This window comes from Salvia splendens, chromosome 3 (genome assembly GCF_004379255.2).
Source record: "Salvia splendens isolate huo1 chromosome 3, SspV2, whole genome shotgun sequence".
Classification (NCBI taxonomy): Eukaryota; Viridiplantae; Streptophyta; class Magnoliopsida; order Lamiales; family Lamiaceae; genus Salvia; species Salvia splendens.
This window is the reverse complement of record NC_056034.1, coordinates 18,938-38,646: the sequence shown is the minus strand read 5'-3', so window position 1 is coordinate 38,646 and position 19,709 is coordinate 18,938. Positions and strand designations below refer to the sequence as shown.

The window sequence follows — 19,709 nt, the reverse complement described above, 5'->3', positions numbered from 1 at the left end:
CAAGAGTAGTTAAGATTTTAACTGATGCAGTAATATTTAAATCAGTAATTCATCTTTGTTAAACCAATTAGGCAATAATTAGGTCAACAATGATTTAATATTAAGTCTCTCAAAAGTAGGTCAAACTACCCGGATAATATAATGAATTTGGTGATTGATCTATACAAAATTGAATATTCCAAAATTCATCACAACATGATGGTACTAAATTGAAACTTGACCAAACACTTCTTGTTCAGATCTTGATATTGAAGTAATCCGGATCAAAGTGGTGCAACCTTACATATCCATCTTCCCCTCCGCTTGAGAAACTACATGAGAAGGAAAAATTCATCATATCGAAACTCACAACTTATATTCATGTGAATTGTTCGTTGAGAAGGCACGAGATGTGCAGGTACAGGGAAAAATCTCACCTCCTGCCATCCGGATTGAATGCAAGGGCATTGATAGGCCCAAAATGGCCTTTAACACCGCCTATTTCTCCGGTAAGGATCTGTAGAGGGGAGAGCGAGAAATCATTGACAAGCTCTCATCTTATCAGTGCAAATTACATTTTGAACGTCATGTAGCATCATGAGTTTACCTTGTCGTAGAATTTGGCTTCAAATTTTCCAGCACGATGATCAGTTGTTGTGACAGATGATGCATCCTGACCACCTCCAAGCACCACCTATAAATGCCACCAAAGTCCGGACAGAAAACATATATGTTACTAATATATGAAAATGAGCGCAAACATATTACACCATACGTGTTATGATGATGTGCATATAACATAATAAGATATCTACATCTCCATGGAATCCCAATACCTTTTCTTAAAACATTATATACGTGCTGCATGACCAGTCATTATAGAATTAACAGCTGTTCCAAATGGACTACATGTCCAAAACCTTAGACCCAAAACAGATACTACAAAAAATGGAGTGTGCAAAATAAAAAACAAGCAGATATATGCCTTCTTCCTACACTTACATGATCAAGAAGTGGAGACATTGCAACTGCATTTACAGGGCGCTCTGTCCCATAGGTTTTGATAAGTTTCAATGTTCTTGTATCCCAGAGCTGAAAGTTAAGGAGAAATCAGTCAACATGGGAGGACTGCAAAAATTACAGGTCACGTCCAGAAGAAACTGACAAACCTTTGCTGATTTATCCAAGGATCCAGTGAGAAAATGTGAACCATCTACTGACTTTGAAAGTGATGTAATAGTTTTTTTATGCCCTTCCTCCTTCTCAGACTCTTTTAGCAGCTTCCCAGTCTGCAATTCGGATACAATAATGGTAGGAACAATTGATTATTGGAGATAAAACTTCATTTAGCACCAACACGGCAACACCAAAACAATACTAACCTCAGCATCCCACATGCGAACTACAGAATCTTCACCACCACTTATAATTGTCCTATTCAGGGGTCCCCAAACTGCTCTATTGATTCTTCCTTGTGGACCCTTAAGAGTAAGAATGGATTCTCCAGACTCTATGATACCAACCAAAAAATATGGACATCCATGATCCAACACCGATAAAGTGATATGAAATAAATATCTGAAGCTAACGAGTCTAGGAAAAAGTGCAAAACAAACATCAGCATGCAGATGAAGCGTTCATTAGTTTCACAAATTTCAATCCTCAAAAACATTTAGTTTCCTCAACACAAATTTAAAAAACTAAAGAAACTCATCAATCTTCACATGAATGCATACAGCTAAAAACTACATGTTGACCATAATTGCTCGATAAATGGAAAATATATAATGCTAACAACTCACGATCTTCTGGGTCTCTTGCAATGCGCTTGATGTGGATAGCAGAGGGCAACCCCATGAAAGGATCTGTGGTTAAGACGGCAAGCTTATCACCAACAGCAAAATCAACAGACCTCGCTGGTGAATCAAAATTAAAAGTGAATAGCGGAGTTCCCATTTGGACATCCCATATTTTTGCAGTCTGATCAGCACTCCCAGTTATAAGTCTCGTGGAGTCCCCTAAAACATAAAAATCATCCATCACAAGACTTCGAATACGCCAAAAAAGTCACCAAACAACGAACCACTAGTAGCATTACCATGCCACAAATTCACACAAAAACATTAAACATCGCTACAACTGGGAGAATACGGTTACATAAAGTCAAACAAGTTGGCGAAACATAGCATATAAACTCAAATCCGCTTCGATGATTGACAAGCATTGATCGAGCATGTCTTATTATGAATGAAAGCCAAAGGAAAAAAGCGGTGGAGACTGGGTAAAGAAATGGAAATGAAAACGGCTTCAACATAAACCATCGAAACTAGCACCGCCGCAGAAAATATCAAAAATATAATACTCCACAAAAACCTCTAAACATGAATATACAATAGCATAGATCCGAAAAATTCAACCTAAAATCTCATTAAAAAAAACTCAATTTCGGGCCATTACTAGCATGAATTTTATCAATTAAGCCTCACGGAATTCAATAGACGAAAAGCAAAGAAATTACTGGAGATATCGCAGGTCCAAACGGCGCCGTTGTGGCCGCCGTAGGTGCCGAGGCGCTCGCCGTTGTCGGCAAACCAGACTGTGGGATTGTGATCCTTCGCGCAGGAGAAGAGGAGATCGCCTTCCCGATTGTACTTGAGAAACGTAAGCGGCCTCTCGTGCCCTTTCATCAAAATCGGCCTCATCTTTGATTCCTAGATTTCTTTTCACTCTCGCATCAAATAACAGCGAACTGCTTCGCGTAACAGTGAGCAGATCGTGTCAAACTTCCGGCGGCGGCAAAACCCTACCTCTGCGTCTGTGTTGCTGAGTGCTGGTTTGAGCTGGAAGGCTTTTAATGTTATTTTCCTTTTCCTTTTTCTTGAAAATCGATATTCTATTTTTCACTTAGGCAATCCACAATAGGAATAGCCCAGCAATAGCCCAGCCATAGCCCAGCCACTGCCACATCATCAGCACTAAAAATCCCCCTGCCACATCATAAATAGCCCAGTCATAGCCTAGCCACATCATAAATAGCCCAGCCACATCAATAGTCACATCACTAATAACAATTATATAAAATGACATAATTAACAATCACACAATATACGGAATTTAATTTACGAGACATATACGGGAAACATTAATAATACTATCCACATCACTATTAACAAATATATACAAAATAAAATAATTAACAATCACACAATATACGGAATTAAATTTACGCCACAAAAACGAGAAAATTCACTAATATTAATAAAATTTAAAAAGTACATTAATTAAAAAAAATTACATAATTAAAAAAAACTAACGTCGTGCAGTCCTCCGCGCCCATAACTCTTCAATTAAATCATTTTGGAGTCGAATATGAGCCTCCGTTTGGCGCATGTCGGCATGTGCTTGGAGACGGTCGTCTTCATCGTGGGGTACCCCACTCCGTACGTTAGGGGCGGCTACGCCGTGGCTTGGACCAGCTTCATTATCGTCGTTGGCCCAATTAGTCAGTTGTCCACCTTCATCTTCGACAACCATGTTGTGCATGATTATACATGCGTACATTATATCAGCAATGCAGTCGACGTGCCACAAACGCGTTGGCCCCTTAACTGCCGCCCATCGAGCCTGGAGCACACCAAATGCGCGTTCCACGTCCTTGCGCGCCGACTCCTGCCGTGCCGCAAAGTAGGCCTTCTTCTCATCTCCTGGGCATCGGATCGTCTTCACAAAGACGGGCCACCTAGGGTATATCCCATCCGCCAAGTAGTAGCTCATATCATGTCGGTTGTCGTTGGCGACAAAACTGATGGTCGGACCGACACCCTGACACTGCTCGTTGAAAAGTGGCGACGAGTTGAGGACATTGAGGTCGTTGTTCGAACCAGCTATCCCAAAATACGCATGCCAAATCCACAGCCGGTAATCAGCTACGGCCTCGAGGATCATCGTGGGATTCTTTCTCTTGTAGCCGGTAGTGTACATCCCCTTCCAGGCGGCGGGGCAGTTCTTCCACTCCCAATTAGGGATGTCAATGTAACCCGAACCCGCGGGCCGGCCCGAATAACCCGATAAAAATACAGGGTTATGGTTGTAATTTCACAGCCCGAATTTAAAATCGGGCCATTCGGGTTGTCGGGTTAGGCGGGCTGACCCGTTCGGATTACGGGTCGGCCCGTCGGGTTGAAGGCTTCTGCACAGCGAGCAGTTTTTGTAACGGTCATAACTTTCTCTACAAAGCTCCGATTGAGGCGTGCAATATATCCACGCGAAGCTCTTTCGAAGACAAAGAGAATGATATGTATTAGAGGTTTATCAGACTTCAAAATCGCGAGAAACATTGACTCAAACAAGGCTTCTGCACATCCATATAATTTGTGTACATTTTATAATCCATTTTCTATCATTTCTCAACAAAGATGTAAACATACCAAAATATAGAAATATAATCAAAATCATCCAAGACAACCCTCTAAAACCATGCAAAATCCAAATATGTCAACCGACTATATAAGATCACGAAAAAAATCACGATGTGGTTCATGGATTCATAAATACTCGTATATAAAAGCTTTTTTTTAGTATATTTCCAATATAAAAGTGCAAAGTGTTTTGACGCCGCTTCGTCATTGAATTATGCGTACTTTGATGATTCTTAAAACAAAGATAACTTATTATTTGACTTATTTACAGCTGGAATAAATTAAATTTGACCAATCATAATTCAAGAAAACTTAGAGTTACTTCAATTAGCTAGCATCTTGATAATTCACTCTTTAACAATTCAAAATATTTTTGTTACATCTACGATGCACCTCTAACGTTATGAAAATTTATTTAATTTTCTACGAATTGATTTGTGTTTGAATTTTGAAATAAAGTGTTGATTTATGTTTTAAATACATAAACATAAACATAAACATACTATTGATAGATATTCTGTAAATAATTATGTAATGAATAAGTTATTTAAATTTAAATAACTTAATCTTTTTTAAAATATTAAAGAAAATTAAAAATACGTATTCCATTGTTGAATGATTAATTAAAAATATGTATATAATTAAAGAAAATTTAAAATAAGTATTATTTTTTTGAAAATATTAAAAGAATTAAAAATACTCATTGGCCCGAATAACCCGGTGGGTTAGCCCGAAACCCGGAGGGTTAGGGTTAGGGTCGAACTTTTATAACCCGAAAAAATCATAACCCGAATAGCCCGTACCCGAATGGCCCGACAACCCGAACGGGTTGGCCCGATTGACATCCCTACTCCCAATGCATACAATCTATGCTGCCTAACATCCCTGGGAACCCATGCTGTTTCCCGTGCATCCGCAGCAAATCCCGGCAGTCATCGGTGGTAGGGCTTCGAAGGTACTGATCACCGAATATTTCAATCACGCCCTGACAGAAATACTTCATACACTCCAGGGCAGTCGTCTCACCGATGTGGAGGTACTCGTCCCACATGTCTGCAGCGCCTCCGTAGGCCAACTGCCGGATTGCCGCAATGCACTTTTGAATAGGAGTGTGGCCGGGTCTGCCAGACGCATCGTGCCTAAAGCGGAAATACAGATATCGTTGCTCCAATTTGTTAACAATACGCATAAACAGGGACCTGCGCATCCTAAAACGGTGCCTGAAAAGGTTGGCGTTGAACCGCGGCTCCTGTGCGAAGTAGTCTTCGTATAGGCGCTGATGTGCAGCTACGTGATCACGATCAATCACCGCTCGGCGGTTTACCACTGGTCGAGGTCGAGGTACCGCCGGCTGCAAGGCCCTCTGCATCCATTGATCAATCTCATGGTTCGTATAGGCCTCTAGCGCTTCGTTCATTATACGCTCGTACTCCTCAGCATCCCCACCACTCCCACCACTACCACCGGTGTTACTCATTTCTAGGTGTTGATCTTGTACAGAAATTAAGATAGAGAGAGTACTCGTTAATACAAGTGGTGCGAATGAAAATGACAGGCAAGTCGCGTATATATAGTGTTTCGAAAAAAAAAATAATTAAAAATTCGCGCTAGGCGGTGCGCTGGGCGATCCGGACGCTGCAATAGCGCCTAGCGGATCGCCTAGCGCACCGCCTAGCGCCGCGGAACCGCCGAGCGCTAGGAGGTTTTTTATCGTGAAATCCGCTAGGCGGTTGCAATAGATCGCCTAGCGCACCGCCTAGAACCGGCGCTCGGCTAGGCGGTGCGCTAGGCGCTATTGTGGATGCTCTTAGGAGGTAATTATAATCTCAAAGTGATTATGATTCATTAAATTTATTTTCATCTTATTTAGAGCACTCAAAGGGGACGGACGATGGCCCAGACGATATATCGTCTGCCACTGCAGGTGGGCTGCCCGATCAATTGTTCGTGGACTATAAGTTGGACGATGCATCGTCCGGCCCATTGTAGAAGTTGGACGATAAGTCTGGACGATGCAACGCGGTTTTTTTCTTATATATAAATTACCTCTTTTTCATTCATTTTTTCACACCAATCTTTTTTTCCCCAACTCAATTCTCCCTCACTCTATCAAAATGAATTCCAGCGACGACCTCACTACCACAGAGGGAGTTAATCAGGCCTTGACTCAGGCCATATTCGATTATGTGAATAGGGTCGCGGCCGATTGCTTGACCGAAATGGAGCGTGAGCGTGAATAGGCGGAGCGGGTCCCAAAGCCAATTCGTCGTCGGACCTTTGTCCTCCGCGTACATGACGAAGCTCATCAACGTCTATTCGCAAACTATTTTGCCAATGAAATTACGCCCTAATGTGAATATTAAGGATTCAAGATACATATGTTTGCCTCACCCGATGGATTTTCACCGCCGAAATGCGGCGAGATCTTTTTCCGCGCATTGTTCACGCTGTGGAGGTACGAGATACATGCTTTCAGTATCGGCCAGATGGCATCGACAGTCCCAAACTGCCGTTGTTGCAGAGATGCACGGTTGCACTCCGGTGATATCGGGTCGAACAACGACATCAACATGCTGAACACATCGCATCTCTTCGCCGAGCTTGGCCTGACCGCCAAGTTCACTGCAAACGGACGCCAACATCATATGGTGTACTACTTTGCCAATGACATATACCCGGGGTGGCCTGTTTTTGTGAAGACGATCACCTGCCCAATAGATCCGAAGAGAGCTTTATTTGCTCAATGGCAGGAGACTGCGTGGAAGGATGTGGAGCGGGTATTTTGTGTGCTCCAAGTGTGTCGGGCAATAGTGAAAGGTCCAGGTCCGACTCGTTTCTAGTACAAGGATGTTATCGCTGATGTCATGTATGTGTGCATCATCAAGCATAACATAATAGTCGAAGGTGAATGTACAAGAGTCGTCCATAGCCTTTGTCCTAGCGGCAAGTAGTTTAGACATTATTGTATGAGGTGTCGAGTTCGAGCCCTTTTGACTTCAGTTGTAATTTCCTCCTTTCTACATGAGTTTATTTGTAATTTCCTCCTTCATATAGGAGTTTATTTTAAAAAAAAAGATGAAGGTACAAGAGTCGTCGATCGGGGCGATGAGGAAGCTACACCTAGCTCCGGTGTGGCAACCCCGCCCCACGTTCGAGGATGACCGATGGGTTACAATGAGGTTCTAGCGGCATAGGTCTCAATGCGCAACCAACAAGACCATGCTTGCCTCATGTCTGACATGGTTGAAGAAATTTGGTCACTTAACCGCCGTTGAAATTTTAGTTTCTTTAAAGTATTTTGTATTGTACTATTTTGACTTTTTAAATAAAATGAAGTTTTTAAATTTATAGTCTTAAGTTAATGTATATTTTACAATTTTATTATATTCAAATACAAATAGTTGTTAAAAAAATAGGACATGCTATAGGGCGGGGTATACAGCACCCCACTGCAGATGAATGGGTAGGAGTTAAGACTATAAAATATTGACGTGGAGAATTATAAACTGTCATAGGGCGGACTGTGGATGCTCTTATTGCTCCTCCACATTTTTTACTAGTTTAAAGTTTTAACATATACTACTATACACACTAAATAAATACTCTATCCGTCCCAAAATATATGCTCTTTTGGTTCGACACAAGTTTTAATGCAAGATCGGTAAAGTAAGATATATATAGAGAGAACAAGTAATTAAAGTATTGTTAGTGGATAATGGGTCCCACCTTATTAGAGATAAACGAGTTTTCAAAATTAGAATATGCATATTTTTGTGGTACGGACTAAAAAAAAATAGTGCATCTTCTTATAGAACGAAAGGAGTATAGTGTTTTTTATTTAAGGTTTATTAACAGACTAGTAAGCGACTCTTTATACATTGAGAAATTTGTAGTACGTCCATGGAGTGTTTCCATAATTTAGTTTAGTTGAACGTGTGAGTAACCTAAAATTTTTTGGTGTCGTTCGGTTGTCATTATTAATTATTACTTATGAGATAATTTATTTAAGTTAAAGTTGTGATAGTATTTTAATTGTAGAGGTGACTATGACTAATTATCACATAATTATAAATTGTGAAATTCAATCTAATGAACCAAACACAATGTATATTTAATCTCGAGATATAATCTTTCAATCCACTGGCGTAGCCAATTAAAAAGAAGGGGGTACCATTGTATCCCCAAATGTGGAAGTAGTCTAGTGGTAAAAGTATCATTTCTCCACAGCATCGAACCTGTGTTTGATCCCTCTTAAGCCCATTTTTTGCGATTTCTCTCTAGTTTCTGTCTATTTATTCTTAGAGGTACTTAAATATTTTGAACTTTCGACAAATTAAAATAAATAATTTGTTATATAAATATCTAAAAATCCTCATTTTAATAGTGAAATTTGTTCAAGTAATTTTTTATATAATGAAATGACTTAATAAAAAAAATGAGATAACAAAAGAAAAGATCGATTGGATTTTACATTTTTATGTCAATATAATTATTCATCGCATCCCTAATATAAAATTTCTGGACCCGCCACTGTTTCAATCCAAACAACCGTAGTCGATTTCTTGGATAAATTGAACTTCACAAATCTAATATATGTGTGACATGAAGTTGAACATTCAAATGTATATGTCGATTTTGCGATTCTTTCAATACAACTTTTTTTATGTATTGAATAAATTCAAATATACTGCTACTTCTATGACTTTGACTGAAAATGAAACCAATCTAATGAATGGACCTAGCCAATTGATTTATTCTCTAAAACTATGATCCCTCTCAAAGTTGGAGAATTGGATTCGAAATGAATGTGATTCTTGATAAATGCTCAAAACCAATTCCGCTCAATCTTCCACCTAATTGTAATAATGGAGTGCTCATTTCAGTTGGAAGAAGCTCGGCTAGAAAGGAGTTCGGTAAGCTCGGCTTACCGAGCTGGAACTAGCCTGGAACTAGCCGAGAAGAAGAAGGCAGAAGAAGGAAGCTCGGCTTTGAGCTGGAACTAGCCGAGAAGGAAGAGTTCGGTTGTGAGCCGAGAAGGAAGAGTTCGGTTGTAAGCCGAGAAGGAGTTCGGTCTTGAGCCGAGGAAGGAGTTCGGTCTTGAGCCGAGGAAGGAGTTCGGTCTTGAACCGAGAAGGAAGAAGCAACCTAGCCGAACTAGCCGTTGGAGCAGCAGTTAGTTAGCTGAGATGTAGCGGTTATTCTTCTTGCTTTCTTGATTCTTCTTGTAGTTAGTTAGTAGCAGTTGCTACTTGATTGTAGAGCTTTAAATAGCTCACCGTGTATGTAGTTTAGAGTAGAGTTCAATCAATAAAGAGTTTTCCAGTTTCTCTCCAAGATTATCATCTTCAATACTCAAAGTGTGAGTGTGTGTGTTTCTGCATTGTGTGATCTCATACAACAGTGAGTGTGTGTGTGATCTTCTTGAGTGTGTGAAATCCTTGTGTGCGTAAATCCCAACAAGTGGCGCCGTCTGTGGGAAGGGATATTGAAGCTGATTTGCAGAGGATCAAACGGTTTCAGAGATGGCAGCAAGGCTTGATGCAGAAAAGTTCACAGGCAAGAATGATTATAGCCTGTGGAAGATGAAGATGAAGGCGGTTTTGATTCAACAAGGCTTGGCCGCAGTTCTTGCAAAACCAGAGGAGAAAGGAAAGGCTCCAGTGCTTGATGATAAAGCTCAGGCAAAGATGGAGGAGATGCAGCTCAAGGCACATTCTGCAGTGATTCTGTGCCTTGGAGATAAGGTCTTGAGGGAAGTTCAAGAAGCCAAGACTGCGGTGGAGATCTTGGACAAGTTAGATGAAGTTTACTTGGCCAAATCCTTGGCTAACCGGCTGTATCTCAAGAAGAGGCTGTATGCCTATAGTTTTTCTGGAGATAGGTCCATCATTGAGCAGCTAGAGGAGTTCAACAAGATCATTGATGACCTGGGATCTGTTGATGTCAAGATTTCAGATGAGGATAAGGCCATTCTCACATTGAATGCCTTGCCTAGCTCGTATGACCAGCTAAGTGATGCAATTATCTATGGAAGGGATAAACCTATCACCTATGCAGAAGTCTATTCAGCCTTGATGGCCAAAGAACTCCAGAAGACAGCCAACAGAGGCTCTGCAAGCTCCAATGTTCAAGCTGCAGAGGCCTTGAATGTGAAGAAGTTCAAGAAGCAGAACTTCAAGAAGAAGTTTGAGGGCTCTAAACCCTCAAGTTCTGATGCTCAGAAGGAAACCAGAGCTTGCTATTGGTGCAAGAAACCTGGACATTTGAAGAAAGATTGTCATGCATGGAAGAGAAAGATAGCCTCTGAGGGACACAACCAATCTGATTGTGTGGAGAGTGCTGATCCCCCGGCTCAACTTATGAATATTAGTGACAATGGAGTCAGTCATAGGTGGATTATGGACTCAGGGTGCAGCTTCCATATGTGCCCAAATAGGAGCTGGTTTCATGACCTTCAAGAAGCAGCCGGCACTGTGGTGCTGGGTAATAATCACATTTGTCAGATCAGAGGAATAGGGAAGGTAAAGCTAAGCCTACAAGATGGCTCTATAAAGATCCTAACTGGGGTGAGGTATATTCCAGAAGTGAAGAGGAATCTCATCTCATTGGGAATGCTGGAGCAGAAAGGGTTCACCATATTGATGAGTCAAGGAAAATTGTTTGTTAAATCTGGAGATGCAGTGATGATGGAGGCTGACAGAGAGCATATTCTCTATTATCTGAAGGCTAAGGCTGTTGATGGAGAAAGCAATGCAGTGTCAGATGATTCCATAATGCTATGGCACAAGAGATTGGGCCACCCAGCTGAAGGAAGCTTGAAAGAACTCATCAAGAAGGGTCTGATCTCTGGAGATTTCAACAAGATGAACCCCTGTGAGCAGTGTATACTTGGAAAGGCTAAGAAGGCACCCTATCCTACAGGTATTCACTCTTCTACAGCCCCTTTAGACTACATACATAGTGATCTTTGGGGGCCTTCACCGGTGTGTTCAATTGGTGGAGGAAAGTATTATCTAGCTATCATTGATGACTATACAAGGAAGTTGTGGGTATATATTCTTAAAGAAAAATCTGAAACACTCACAAAGTTCAAGATATGGTGTAAGGAGGTTGAGCTAGAGAAGGGTAGAAGTGTTAAATGCTTAAGGACAGACAATGGCCTAGAGTTCTTGTCTGCTGAGTTTGATCTGTTTTGTAAAGAGAAGGGTATGAAGAGGCACCGGACTGTTCCTGGTAATCCTCAGCAAAATGGTGTTGTGGAGAGGATGAATAGGACAATCCTAGAGAGGGTGAGGTGCCTACTTCTTGGTTCTGGTTTGAGCAGCAGGTTCTGGGGTGAGGCTGTGTATACAGCAGCCTATCTCATCAATAAATGCCCATCTACTGCCCTGAAATCTGAAACTCCTGATTACATGTGGTATGGAGCTCATAGTGACTACTCAAAGTACAAGGTGTTTGGGTGTGTGGCCTATGCTCATGCTAGGCAAAGCAAGCTTGAAGCTAGGGCTCTGAAATGTATTATGTTGGGGTATCAGAGGGGTGTTAAGGGGTATAGGCTCTGGTGTATTGAGCCCGGTAAGCAGAAGGTCTTGGTGAGTAGGGATGTGGTGTTCTTGGAGGATCAGATGCCATACCTGAAAGATAAGCTGGACTCCAGTGAAGATGAGGGTGACTTCTTCAAGGTGGAGCCTGGGGGGGTTGGCCTAGGAGCAGGTGGAGTTATTGACTCAGGGAGTGAGTCTGATTCAGATAAAGAAGAGGCTCCAACTCAGGGCAACCAGGCTGGTGAGTCTATATCAGACTCTATCAGAGACTATCAGCTTGCAAGGGACAGAGTTAGAAGAGAAACAAGGCCACCAACAAAGTTCTCTGATGTTGTGTATTATGCTCTGTGTGCAGCTGAAAGTATTGATGGCGCAGATCCACTCACATATAAAGAAGCTATGCAGAGTAAAGATAGAGAAAGATGGATTGAAGCCATGAATGAGGAAATAGAGTCTTTACTCAAGAACAAAACATGGATTTTGGTGGACAAATCCAAGCTGAGTACAGATGGTAAGGAAAGGAGGCTGGTAAGCTGTAAGTGGTTGTTTAAAAGAAAGATTGAGACCACTGATAAGGATAGAGTCAGGTTCAAGGCAAGGCTGGTGGCTAGAGGCTTTACACAGCAGGAGGGAATCGATTTCAATGAAGTGTTTGCACCTGTTGTGAAGCACACTTCAATTAGGATCCTATTGGCTGTGGTGAATCAGCTTGACTGGGAGCTACAACAGCTTGATGTGAAGACAGCCTTCCTAAATGGAGATCTAGAGGAAACTATCTTCATGGAACAGCCAAAGGGCTATGTGAAGATTGGAGAAGAAGGCAAGGTGTGCCTGTTACAGAAAAGTCTTTATGGACTTAAGCAAAGTCCTAGACAGTGGAATAAGAAGTTTGATGCACAGATGAAGAAGATTGGCTTCTCCAAGTCAGAATATGATGATTGCATTTACATCAAGAAGGCAGGCAAGACTCCCATTGCCTACCTATTACTCTATGTGGATGATATGCTACTTGCAGGGCCTTCTATGACAGAAATTCAGAAAGTTAAACAAGATCTGAAGTCAAGCTTTGAAATGAAGGATCTAGGAGAGTCAAGGAAGATCCTAGGCATACATATTCAGAGAGATAGAGGCAGCAAGAAGCTGTGGATGCTGCAAACTGACTATATTGAGAAAGTTTTGCATAGATTCAAAATGGAAAATGCAAAAGCTGCATCAACTCCTCTGTCCCAGAGTTTTAAGCTTTCAAAGGAGCAGGCCCCTAAAACTAAGCAAGAGGCTGATGAGATGGAGGCTATCCCTTATGCTAGTGTGGTTGGAAGTGTTATGTATACTATGATTTGTACAAGACCAGATCTGGCACATGCTATCTCAGTGACTAGCAGATACATGGCAGACCCGGGGAAGGAGCATTGGAATGCTCTTAAGTGGATATTGAGGTACATGAAGTCAACTAAGGACTGGGGGATTGTCTTCAATGGCTGGGAAGGTGAATCTGAGGAGGTTGTGCAGGGCTATTGTGATGCAGACTATGCTGCAAACCTGGACAACAGAAAGTCCCAAACAGGTTATCTTTTCACCATGTTTGGAACTGTAATCAGCTGGAAATCAGGTCTGCAAAGTGTTGTTGCTCTCTCAACAACAGAATCAGAGTATATAGCTCTCACTGCAGCTGTACAGGAGAGTTTTTGGATTCAGGGAGTGATTTCTGACTTTGGTTTTGACCAAAAGACAATGGTGATTCATTGTGACAGCAGCTCAGCTATGTGCTTGGCTAAACATCCGGGTTTTCATGAAAGGAGCAAGCACATAGACATAAAGTTGCATTTCATTAGAGATGAGATTGAAAAGGGGAGAGTGAAGGTAATTAAGATTAACACCTTGCACAATCCGGCTGACATGCTAACAAAGTCTCTAGGTAGAGACAAGTTTGATCATTGCAAGAAATTGATCAATGTTTGTGCAAGAACTGAGATGAGCCCTCAGGTGGAGAATTGTAATAATGGAGTGCTCATTTCAGTTGGAAGAAGCTCGGCTAGAAAGGAGTTCGGTAAGCTCGGCTTACCGAGCTGGAACTAGCCTGGAACTAGCCGAGAAGAAGAAGGCAGGAGAAGGAAGCTCGGCTTTGAGCTGGAACTAGCCGAGAAGGAAGAGTTCGGTTGTGAGCCGAGAAGGAAGAGTTCGGTTGTAAGCCGAGAAGGAGTTCGGTCTTGAGCCGAGGAAGGAGTTCGGTCTTGAGCCGAGGAAGGAGTTCGGTCTTGAACCGAGAAGGAAGAAGCAACCTAGCCGAACTAGCCGTTGGAGCAGCAGTTAGTTAGTTGAGATGTAGCGGTTATTCTTCTTGCTTTCTTGATTCTTCTTGTAGTTAGTTAGTAGCAGTTGCTACTTGATTGTAGAGCTTTAAATAGCTCACCGTGTATGTAGTTTAGAGTAGAGTTCAATCAATAAAGAGTTTTCCAGTTTCTCTCCAAGATTATCATCTTCAATACTCAAAGTGTGAGTGTGTGTGTTTCTGCATTGTGTGATCTCATACAACAGTGAGTGTGTGTGTGATCTTCTTGAGTGTGTGAAATCCTTGTGTGCGTAAATCCCAACATAAAGCATGGTGAATTTTCATATCTTTTTACAAGGCAAGCTTGTTCGAGTTCTTTGCTATGAAAAAGTAACAAATAAATCTGGATGGGTTTTGGGCATGTAGGGTCCACATATATACCTTCCATATCAAGGTGTTCAATGTTGCAAATATAGCTATTGAAGTAATCAATTTTGTATTTTGTATAATATGTTTATAGGGGTCTAAAAATCATTTTGATCAAAATATCCGCAATGAGAAGTCTGATTTTGGGAAGAAAAAATTTGGGATGGATAAAATTGTCAATTCATTTTCATTTCTTGGCGTTGACTTCAATGCAGCTCCATTTACCACCAAATGACTAAGAATTGATTTATGCACGTATCACGGAGGAACAGTGCGGGCCTATAATTCTAACTTTATGCAGGTGGTAATGCTAAATTTAGGGTTGTAATTCTTGTTTGGAGATTTAAGGTTTAATCGATGTATATATATACATACATGTGTGTGAATGTGAGCAATCTTTCTGCTTTGCCGATACTTACCGAGCAAATTCCGCTCAATTAACTCTGAATATGGAATCAAATTACATCGGGTTTGTATGTTGATCTTCTATTATGTGTAATTTCATGTGTGCTGCTTTTGTTGTGATATGCTTATCTTAATTTATTCTGGATGAATTTGTCGAAGTAATGGCCACTTCAACTGGGGAAAAAGAATACTGTTTTGAGTAGCTGTAATGCAGAGTTCATTCCTTCTGTGCTGTTAATATCGTAACTAGTTGTTTCATTTGTGTCTTTTTGATTTACTTTGTTTGATTTCTCAGCTCATGGGTTACCAGACTGATGAGCCGCTTCCTCCAGGAGTACAATCTCTGCCGTGTTCATCGTTTGATAACACATCCTCGATGCCAGGATCCAATTCAAGAAGCAGCCTTTTCCCTCTTGGCCTTTCAGAGGCACCGGAAGTGGATGCTGGTGAAGAAGCAATCGTGCAGACTCGTGAGAATACCGGCAGTTCCAGTCTGCAATATGAAAGATTTAGTAATATTGAAGCTGCTGCTCAGACAGCTGTGCTGCATGAACAAGTACTTGGTCTTTAGTTTTGCTTCACTGTATAAGGTTTATCTTTATGCCTCGGTGCTCATCTGTATGTGATGTTTCTGTATCATTTCAGGAAATAGCCACTCAGAGGATCTTTCAGAGCCAGAGGTTTGATCAACCCGATCTCTAACTGTATGACATCAAAACTAATCCTGGGTTCTTTTGCATCTGTATATGTGTCAACTCAGAGGGTCAAATAATGCAAGTGAACATTTGGAGGATAATAAGGATATTTTGTCTGGACGCCGCGATCCAAATGCTCTAAAGGTGCTATTGCCATGTTTCTTAATGAAATTTATCTTATTCTCTTTTGTGGCTTCTTTCTGTATTTCAATTATCTCCAGTACTAAATTGGATGTTTTCTCAATCCAACAGGAGCATCTTCTGCAAATGACCTCAACATATCGAACAGAAATGGCCTCAAAACATGGCAAGCCCACTTCGGTGGAAGAAGGTTAAATTGCTGCAAGAAATACTTTCTACCTCTTAAGTGCATTGATTTTTGGTATACAATATGAAGCTATCTTAAAATTGTCTAAAGATCCTCTATATGGGGTTTGTTTTTATGTTCCTTTAGGATGATTAGAATGCGAGTTTGTTAATAAGTATTTAAGATTCTCTTTTCTGTTCTGAATAAGCAAGAACTGGGAACATATGATCCTTTAGTTCCATCCATAAGTAAATTTTGTGTTGGGTTTACAAGAAGAAAATCCAATGACTAATGAAATGAATGGATCAAAGATTTAACATTATGAGATCTCTACAAGTTTTACTCCACTAAACTTCTGGTGAGGATGAAGGACATTACTTATAACACTGTTTGTTATCAATTGTCACTATTGCCCCACTAAACTTCTGGTAAGGACTAAGGATGACTGACAACTTTAAGATTCTGTGTTTGTAAATCTAGTTTATTTATATCGTAGATTTTGTTTATTGAATTGATTGGAAGGGCTATTCAATATCGAAGAATTGAAGATGTTACAACTTAGTAAGGTGGCACAAATGAGAAGCCTTAAGATTCATTATTCCTCTCAGCCTACACGAATGACCAAAGTCGAAATTATAGTCTTTCTTATGGTTGTCCTAATGATTAATGTTCTATTTTAACTTAATGTCAGGCAATCTGGAAATAGGGAATGGGTATGGTGTGCCTGGTGGAGGCGCTTATTATGGTACTCTGGTACACAGTGGTAAGACTGTTTCCATCCAAAAGTGACTTTCACTAGAATGTCTTGACATGGCTTGATCAGTTGATCTGAATCATAGAAAAAGTCCAAAAGAATGCCGAGCTTAATGGCGGGTCTGGACAGAATTCAGCTTATAAAGATTTACCTGAATATCTTAAGAGAAAGTTGAGAGCAAGAGGTATCCTGAAAGATGACAAAAACACTGGATATCTGTCAGAAGAAAATGTAAGTAGGTTATTTTGCTGCATATGGATTTGGGCTTGGAACAAAATCCTCTGTACAAGGGGCTCTTCCTATATTACCTCATATCACTATATGCTATTAATGTTTGTTGTGAGTTTCTCGAGTTAGTCTGAGTTTCATCTGAGTTTTCTTACCCACTGACCGGCATCTCCTTCATTATGTCTTCATACTGGATTGGGATTTCGAACTCTAGAGATCGGATGCTCAATCAATTCAAGCCACGACACCTGGAAATTTGCCCCCTGGATGGGTGAGTATGATTCTTTATCCATGGGATAATTTTTGGCTCAATTACTTTACTGCATACATCAATGTTTTAGGCATTCACAAAAGCGATGGTAATTCTTTTATTGACCATGCATATAACATGCCCCTTGTTTTGTACTCTCTTTTTCATGAGAGAAAATATAGGATCAACTTTCTGTTTCACCAGTTGGAAGACACTGTATGACTTCCTGCTTCTGAATCACAGTCTGCCTCTGTTTAACATAACTAAGTTTGTACCTCATCCTATTATTCATCGCTCATCAATATTTCTTGCATTCATTGATAGATTGAAGCTAGGGACCATGAAAATGGTGCTGTGTTTTATCACCATGCGAGTTCAGGGAAAAGCCAGTGGGAAAAACCTATTGAAGTACAGAAACCTATTGAATTGGAAAAACCAATTGAAGTGGCTCCTGCTGCTGTCTTTGCAACCTCACCTCTTCTCGAGGATTGGATAGAGGCGTTTGACGAAACAACGGGTACATTCTTACAAGCCTTTACTTATTGCAGTTTGGTAAAATCCAAGTTTCTGAAGGAACTTTTGTATTTAGAATTATTTAATTATTATAATTCTTGATGTATATAGGTCATAGTCAAGCAATTTGATTTATTCTTATATGTCCTTGACATTGGTTATTGTTATTTGGTATTCTTTGCTGCTTAGGAAGTTGCAAGTGAGTGATATTTCTGTTTCACTTAGGTCTGTAAGTATCACCAAAAGATTAATGTGTGCTTAATTATTTGCATTCTCAGGCCGAAAGTATTATTATAACAGGAAGACCAATGTGTCGCAGTGGGAGCATCCAGGAGCACAGCAGCAGGTGGCTCCACAGTGTTATGAGATGATGGTCTCCCCTTATGCAATGGTTGGAAATTTGGAAGATAAGGCATCCCCTTTTCCTAGGTGCTTGGGATGTGGTGGTTGGGGAGTGGGTCTGGTGCAGTCTTGGGGCTATTGCAATCACTGCACTCGGTATGTTATTTTTTAAATTATTTTATGGTTTATCTTATTAAATGATCTTGCATTGAAACCATTCAAAAGTAATAATGTTGATGGTTAATAAGGTGTACTAGATTCAATATGGGGTGTTTAATATTGTTGCTTGCAGACTTCACAATCTTCCACAGAGCCAATACTTATCAACCTCTGAGAGTCATAACCAACCAAATAATGTTGGAAATCAAGGGCACTCGGAGAGGAAGCCGCCCCAACAAAGGTGATTTTCCCCTTCTATTTTGTTGTTTGATGTGATATTGTCTGCTGTCAAATGTTATGATTCTGAGGGACTGATACAGGTCTGATACGAAACCCCCGCCTTGGAAAAGCTATAAGAAGGACAGCAAGAAGCGTGCACACAATGACGAAGATGACCTGGACCCTATGGATCCAAGTTCATATTCAGATGCTCCTCGTGGCGGTTGGTATGTTACTTTTGTTATTTCAACAAGTGCATACTTGCGATACCTTATTGTGATCAGAAAAGTAGCCTCAAAATGGTTTCTCAGTGAATACTAGTATTAAGAAATGTATGTTCACCATTTCCACAGGGTTGTAGGCCTCAAAGGAGTACAGCCAAGAGCAGCAGATACCACTGCCACGGTACGTTGTTACTGTTATGAATTTTCCTTATACAAATTCGGATCAAGCACAATTCAAAAGAGCAAAACCATTATCTGCTCTTCTGTGCTTGGTGTGTACCTTCATCTCATATGCAAACTTCGAATTCCAGGGACCTCTTTTCCAGCAGCGGCCTTATCCGTCCCCTGGGGCAGTTTTACGTAAAAATGCTGAAATTGCATCTCAGAAGAAAAAGCAGAATTCTAATTATACTCAAATATCCAAGAGAGGGGATGGGAGTGATGGTCTTGGTGAGGCTGATTGAATGAGGCTACGTCGATGCAATGCACGGCACTAGTCGTTGAATGTTGCGATGCTATGCACGCTTTTGATGTCCCCCTTTTCTTGAAGTTGAAAAATTAGAGGCAATGAGGCATTATTGTTGTAGGGGTGAAAGCTTCGGCATAAGATGCTGATGGTATACTTGAAGGTGTAAGTAGGTCAGGTGTTTGTTTGATTTCTTGCGCACAGTCAAATCACACTAATTTTATTCCAAATTGATTTATATGAGTTTAATTGTTGTGAATTTTAGGGTGCGTAAGATTAATGTATCTTTTGCTTATTTGGATGATAACAGACTTCCTTGCATATGAATATTAATACTCCATATAATTGTCAAGTTAAAGTCAATATCAACGATTCATTTATACCCATTGTGGCGTCATTCATCCACAATTATCTAGTTTTCCACCGCTTTCTTCGTTGATTCTCGTTAAGCGTTAAATCTAGAACGAGGATCACATCAAGTGTGCAAACCCCAAACTATAAACTACTACAC

At 40.7% G+C, this 19,709-nt stretch overlaps 2 protein-coding genes across 6 annotated transcripts; one reads left to right on the top strand and one right to left on the bottom strand.

Annotated features, from left to right (window-relative positions):
- Positions 1–78: 78 nt before the first annotated feature.
- On the bottom strand, positions 79–2,827 carry LOC121797134 (eukaryotic translation initiation factor 3 subunit I-like). The gene is made up of 8 exons (XM_042195867.1): positions 2,498–2,827; positions 1,782–1,997; positions 1,362–1,489; positions 1,149–1,268; positions 982–1,071; positions 587–673; positions 417–496; positions 79–311 (listed from the first exon to the last, which is right to left on the bottom strand). Exons 1-8 carry the CDS (start codon positions 2,679–2,681, stop codon positions 236–238), a joined length of 981 nt encoding a protein of 326 aa, XP_042051801.1. The 5' UTR covers positions 2,682–2,827; the 3' UTR covers positions 79–235.
- Positions 2,828–14,822: 11,995 nt separating this feature from the next.
- Positions 14,823–19,556, top strand: LOC121794092. 5 transcript variants are annotated; one of them, XM_042192096.1, is made up of 14 exons: positions 14,823–14,937; positions 15,337–15,597; positions 15,687–15,721; positions 15,802–15,880; positions 15,989–16,067; positions 16,735–16,806; positions 16,883–17,028; positions 17,240–17,296; positions 17,600–17,792; positions 18,067–18,286; positions 18,423–18,530; positions 18,610–18,735; positions 18,862–18,913; positions 19,044–19,556. In XM_042192096.1, exons 1-14 carry the CDS (start codon positions 14,932–14,934, stop codon positions 19,194–19,196), a joined length of 1,587 nt encoding a protein of 528 aa, XP_042048030.1. In that variant the 5' UTR covers positions 14,823–14,931; the 3' UTR covers positions 19,197–19,556. The 5 variants fall into 5 exon arrangements, with proteins under 5 accessions (XP_042048030.1, XP_042048031.1, XP_042048032.1 ...); XM_042192097.1 differs by lacking the exon at positions 14,823–14,937 and adding an exon at positions 14,952–15,105; XM_042192098.1 differs by lacking the exon at positions 14,823–14,937 and adding an exon at positions 14,957–15,105 and having other exon boundaries at positions 15,374–15,597.
- The last annotated feature ends 153 nt before the right edge of the window (positions 19,557–19,709 follow it).

Coding starts and splice junctions, on each gene's coding strand:
- LOC121794092 (XM_042192094.1), top strand. CDS start 15,086: ATGGAATCAAATTACATCGGGTTT. Junction 17,793..18,066: donor GGCGTTTGACGAAACAACGG/GTACATTCTTAC, acceptor TTGCATTCTCAG/GCCGAAAGTATTATTATAAC. Junction 18,736..18,861: donor GATGCTCCTCGTGGCGGTTG/GTATGTTACTTT, acceptor CCATTTCCACAG/GGTTGTAGGCCTCAAAGGAG.
- LOC121797134 (XM_042195867.1), bottom strand. CDS start 2,681: ATGAGGCCGATTTTGATGAAAGGGCACGAGAGGCCGCTTACGTTTCTC. Junction 1,072..1,148: donor CCTTGGATAAATCAGCAAAG/GTTTGTCAGTTT, acceptor CTTAACTTTCAG/CTCTGGGATACAAGAACATT. Junction 497..586: donor AAGCCAAATTCTACGACAAG/GTAAACTCATGA, acceptor TCCCCTCTACAG/ATCCTTACCGGAGAAATAGG.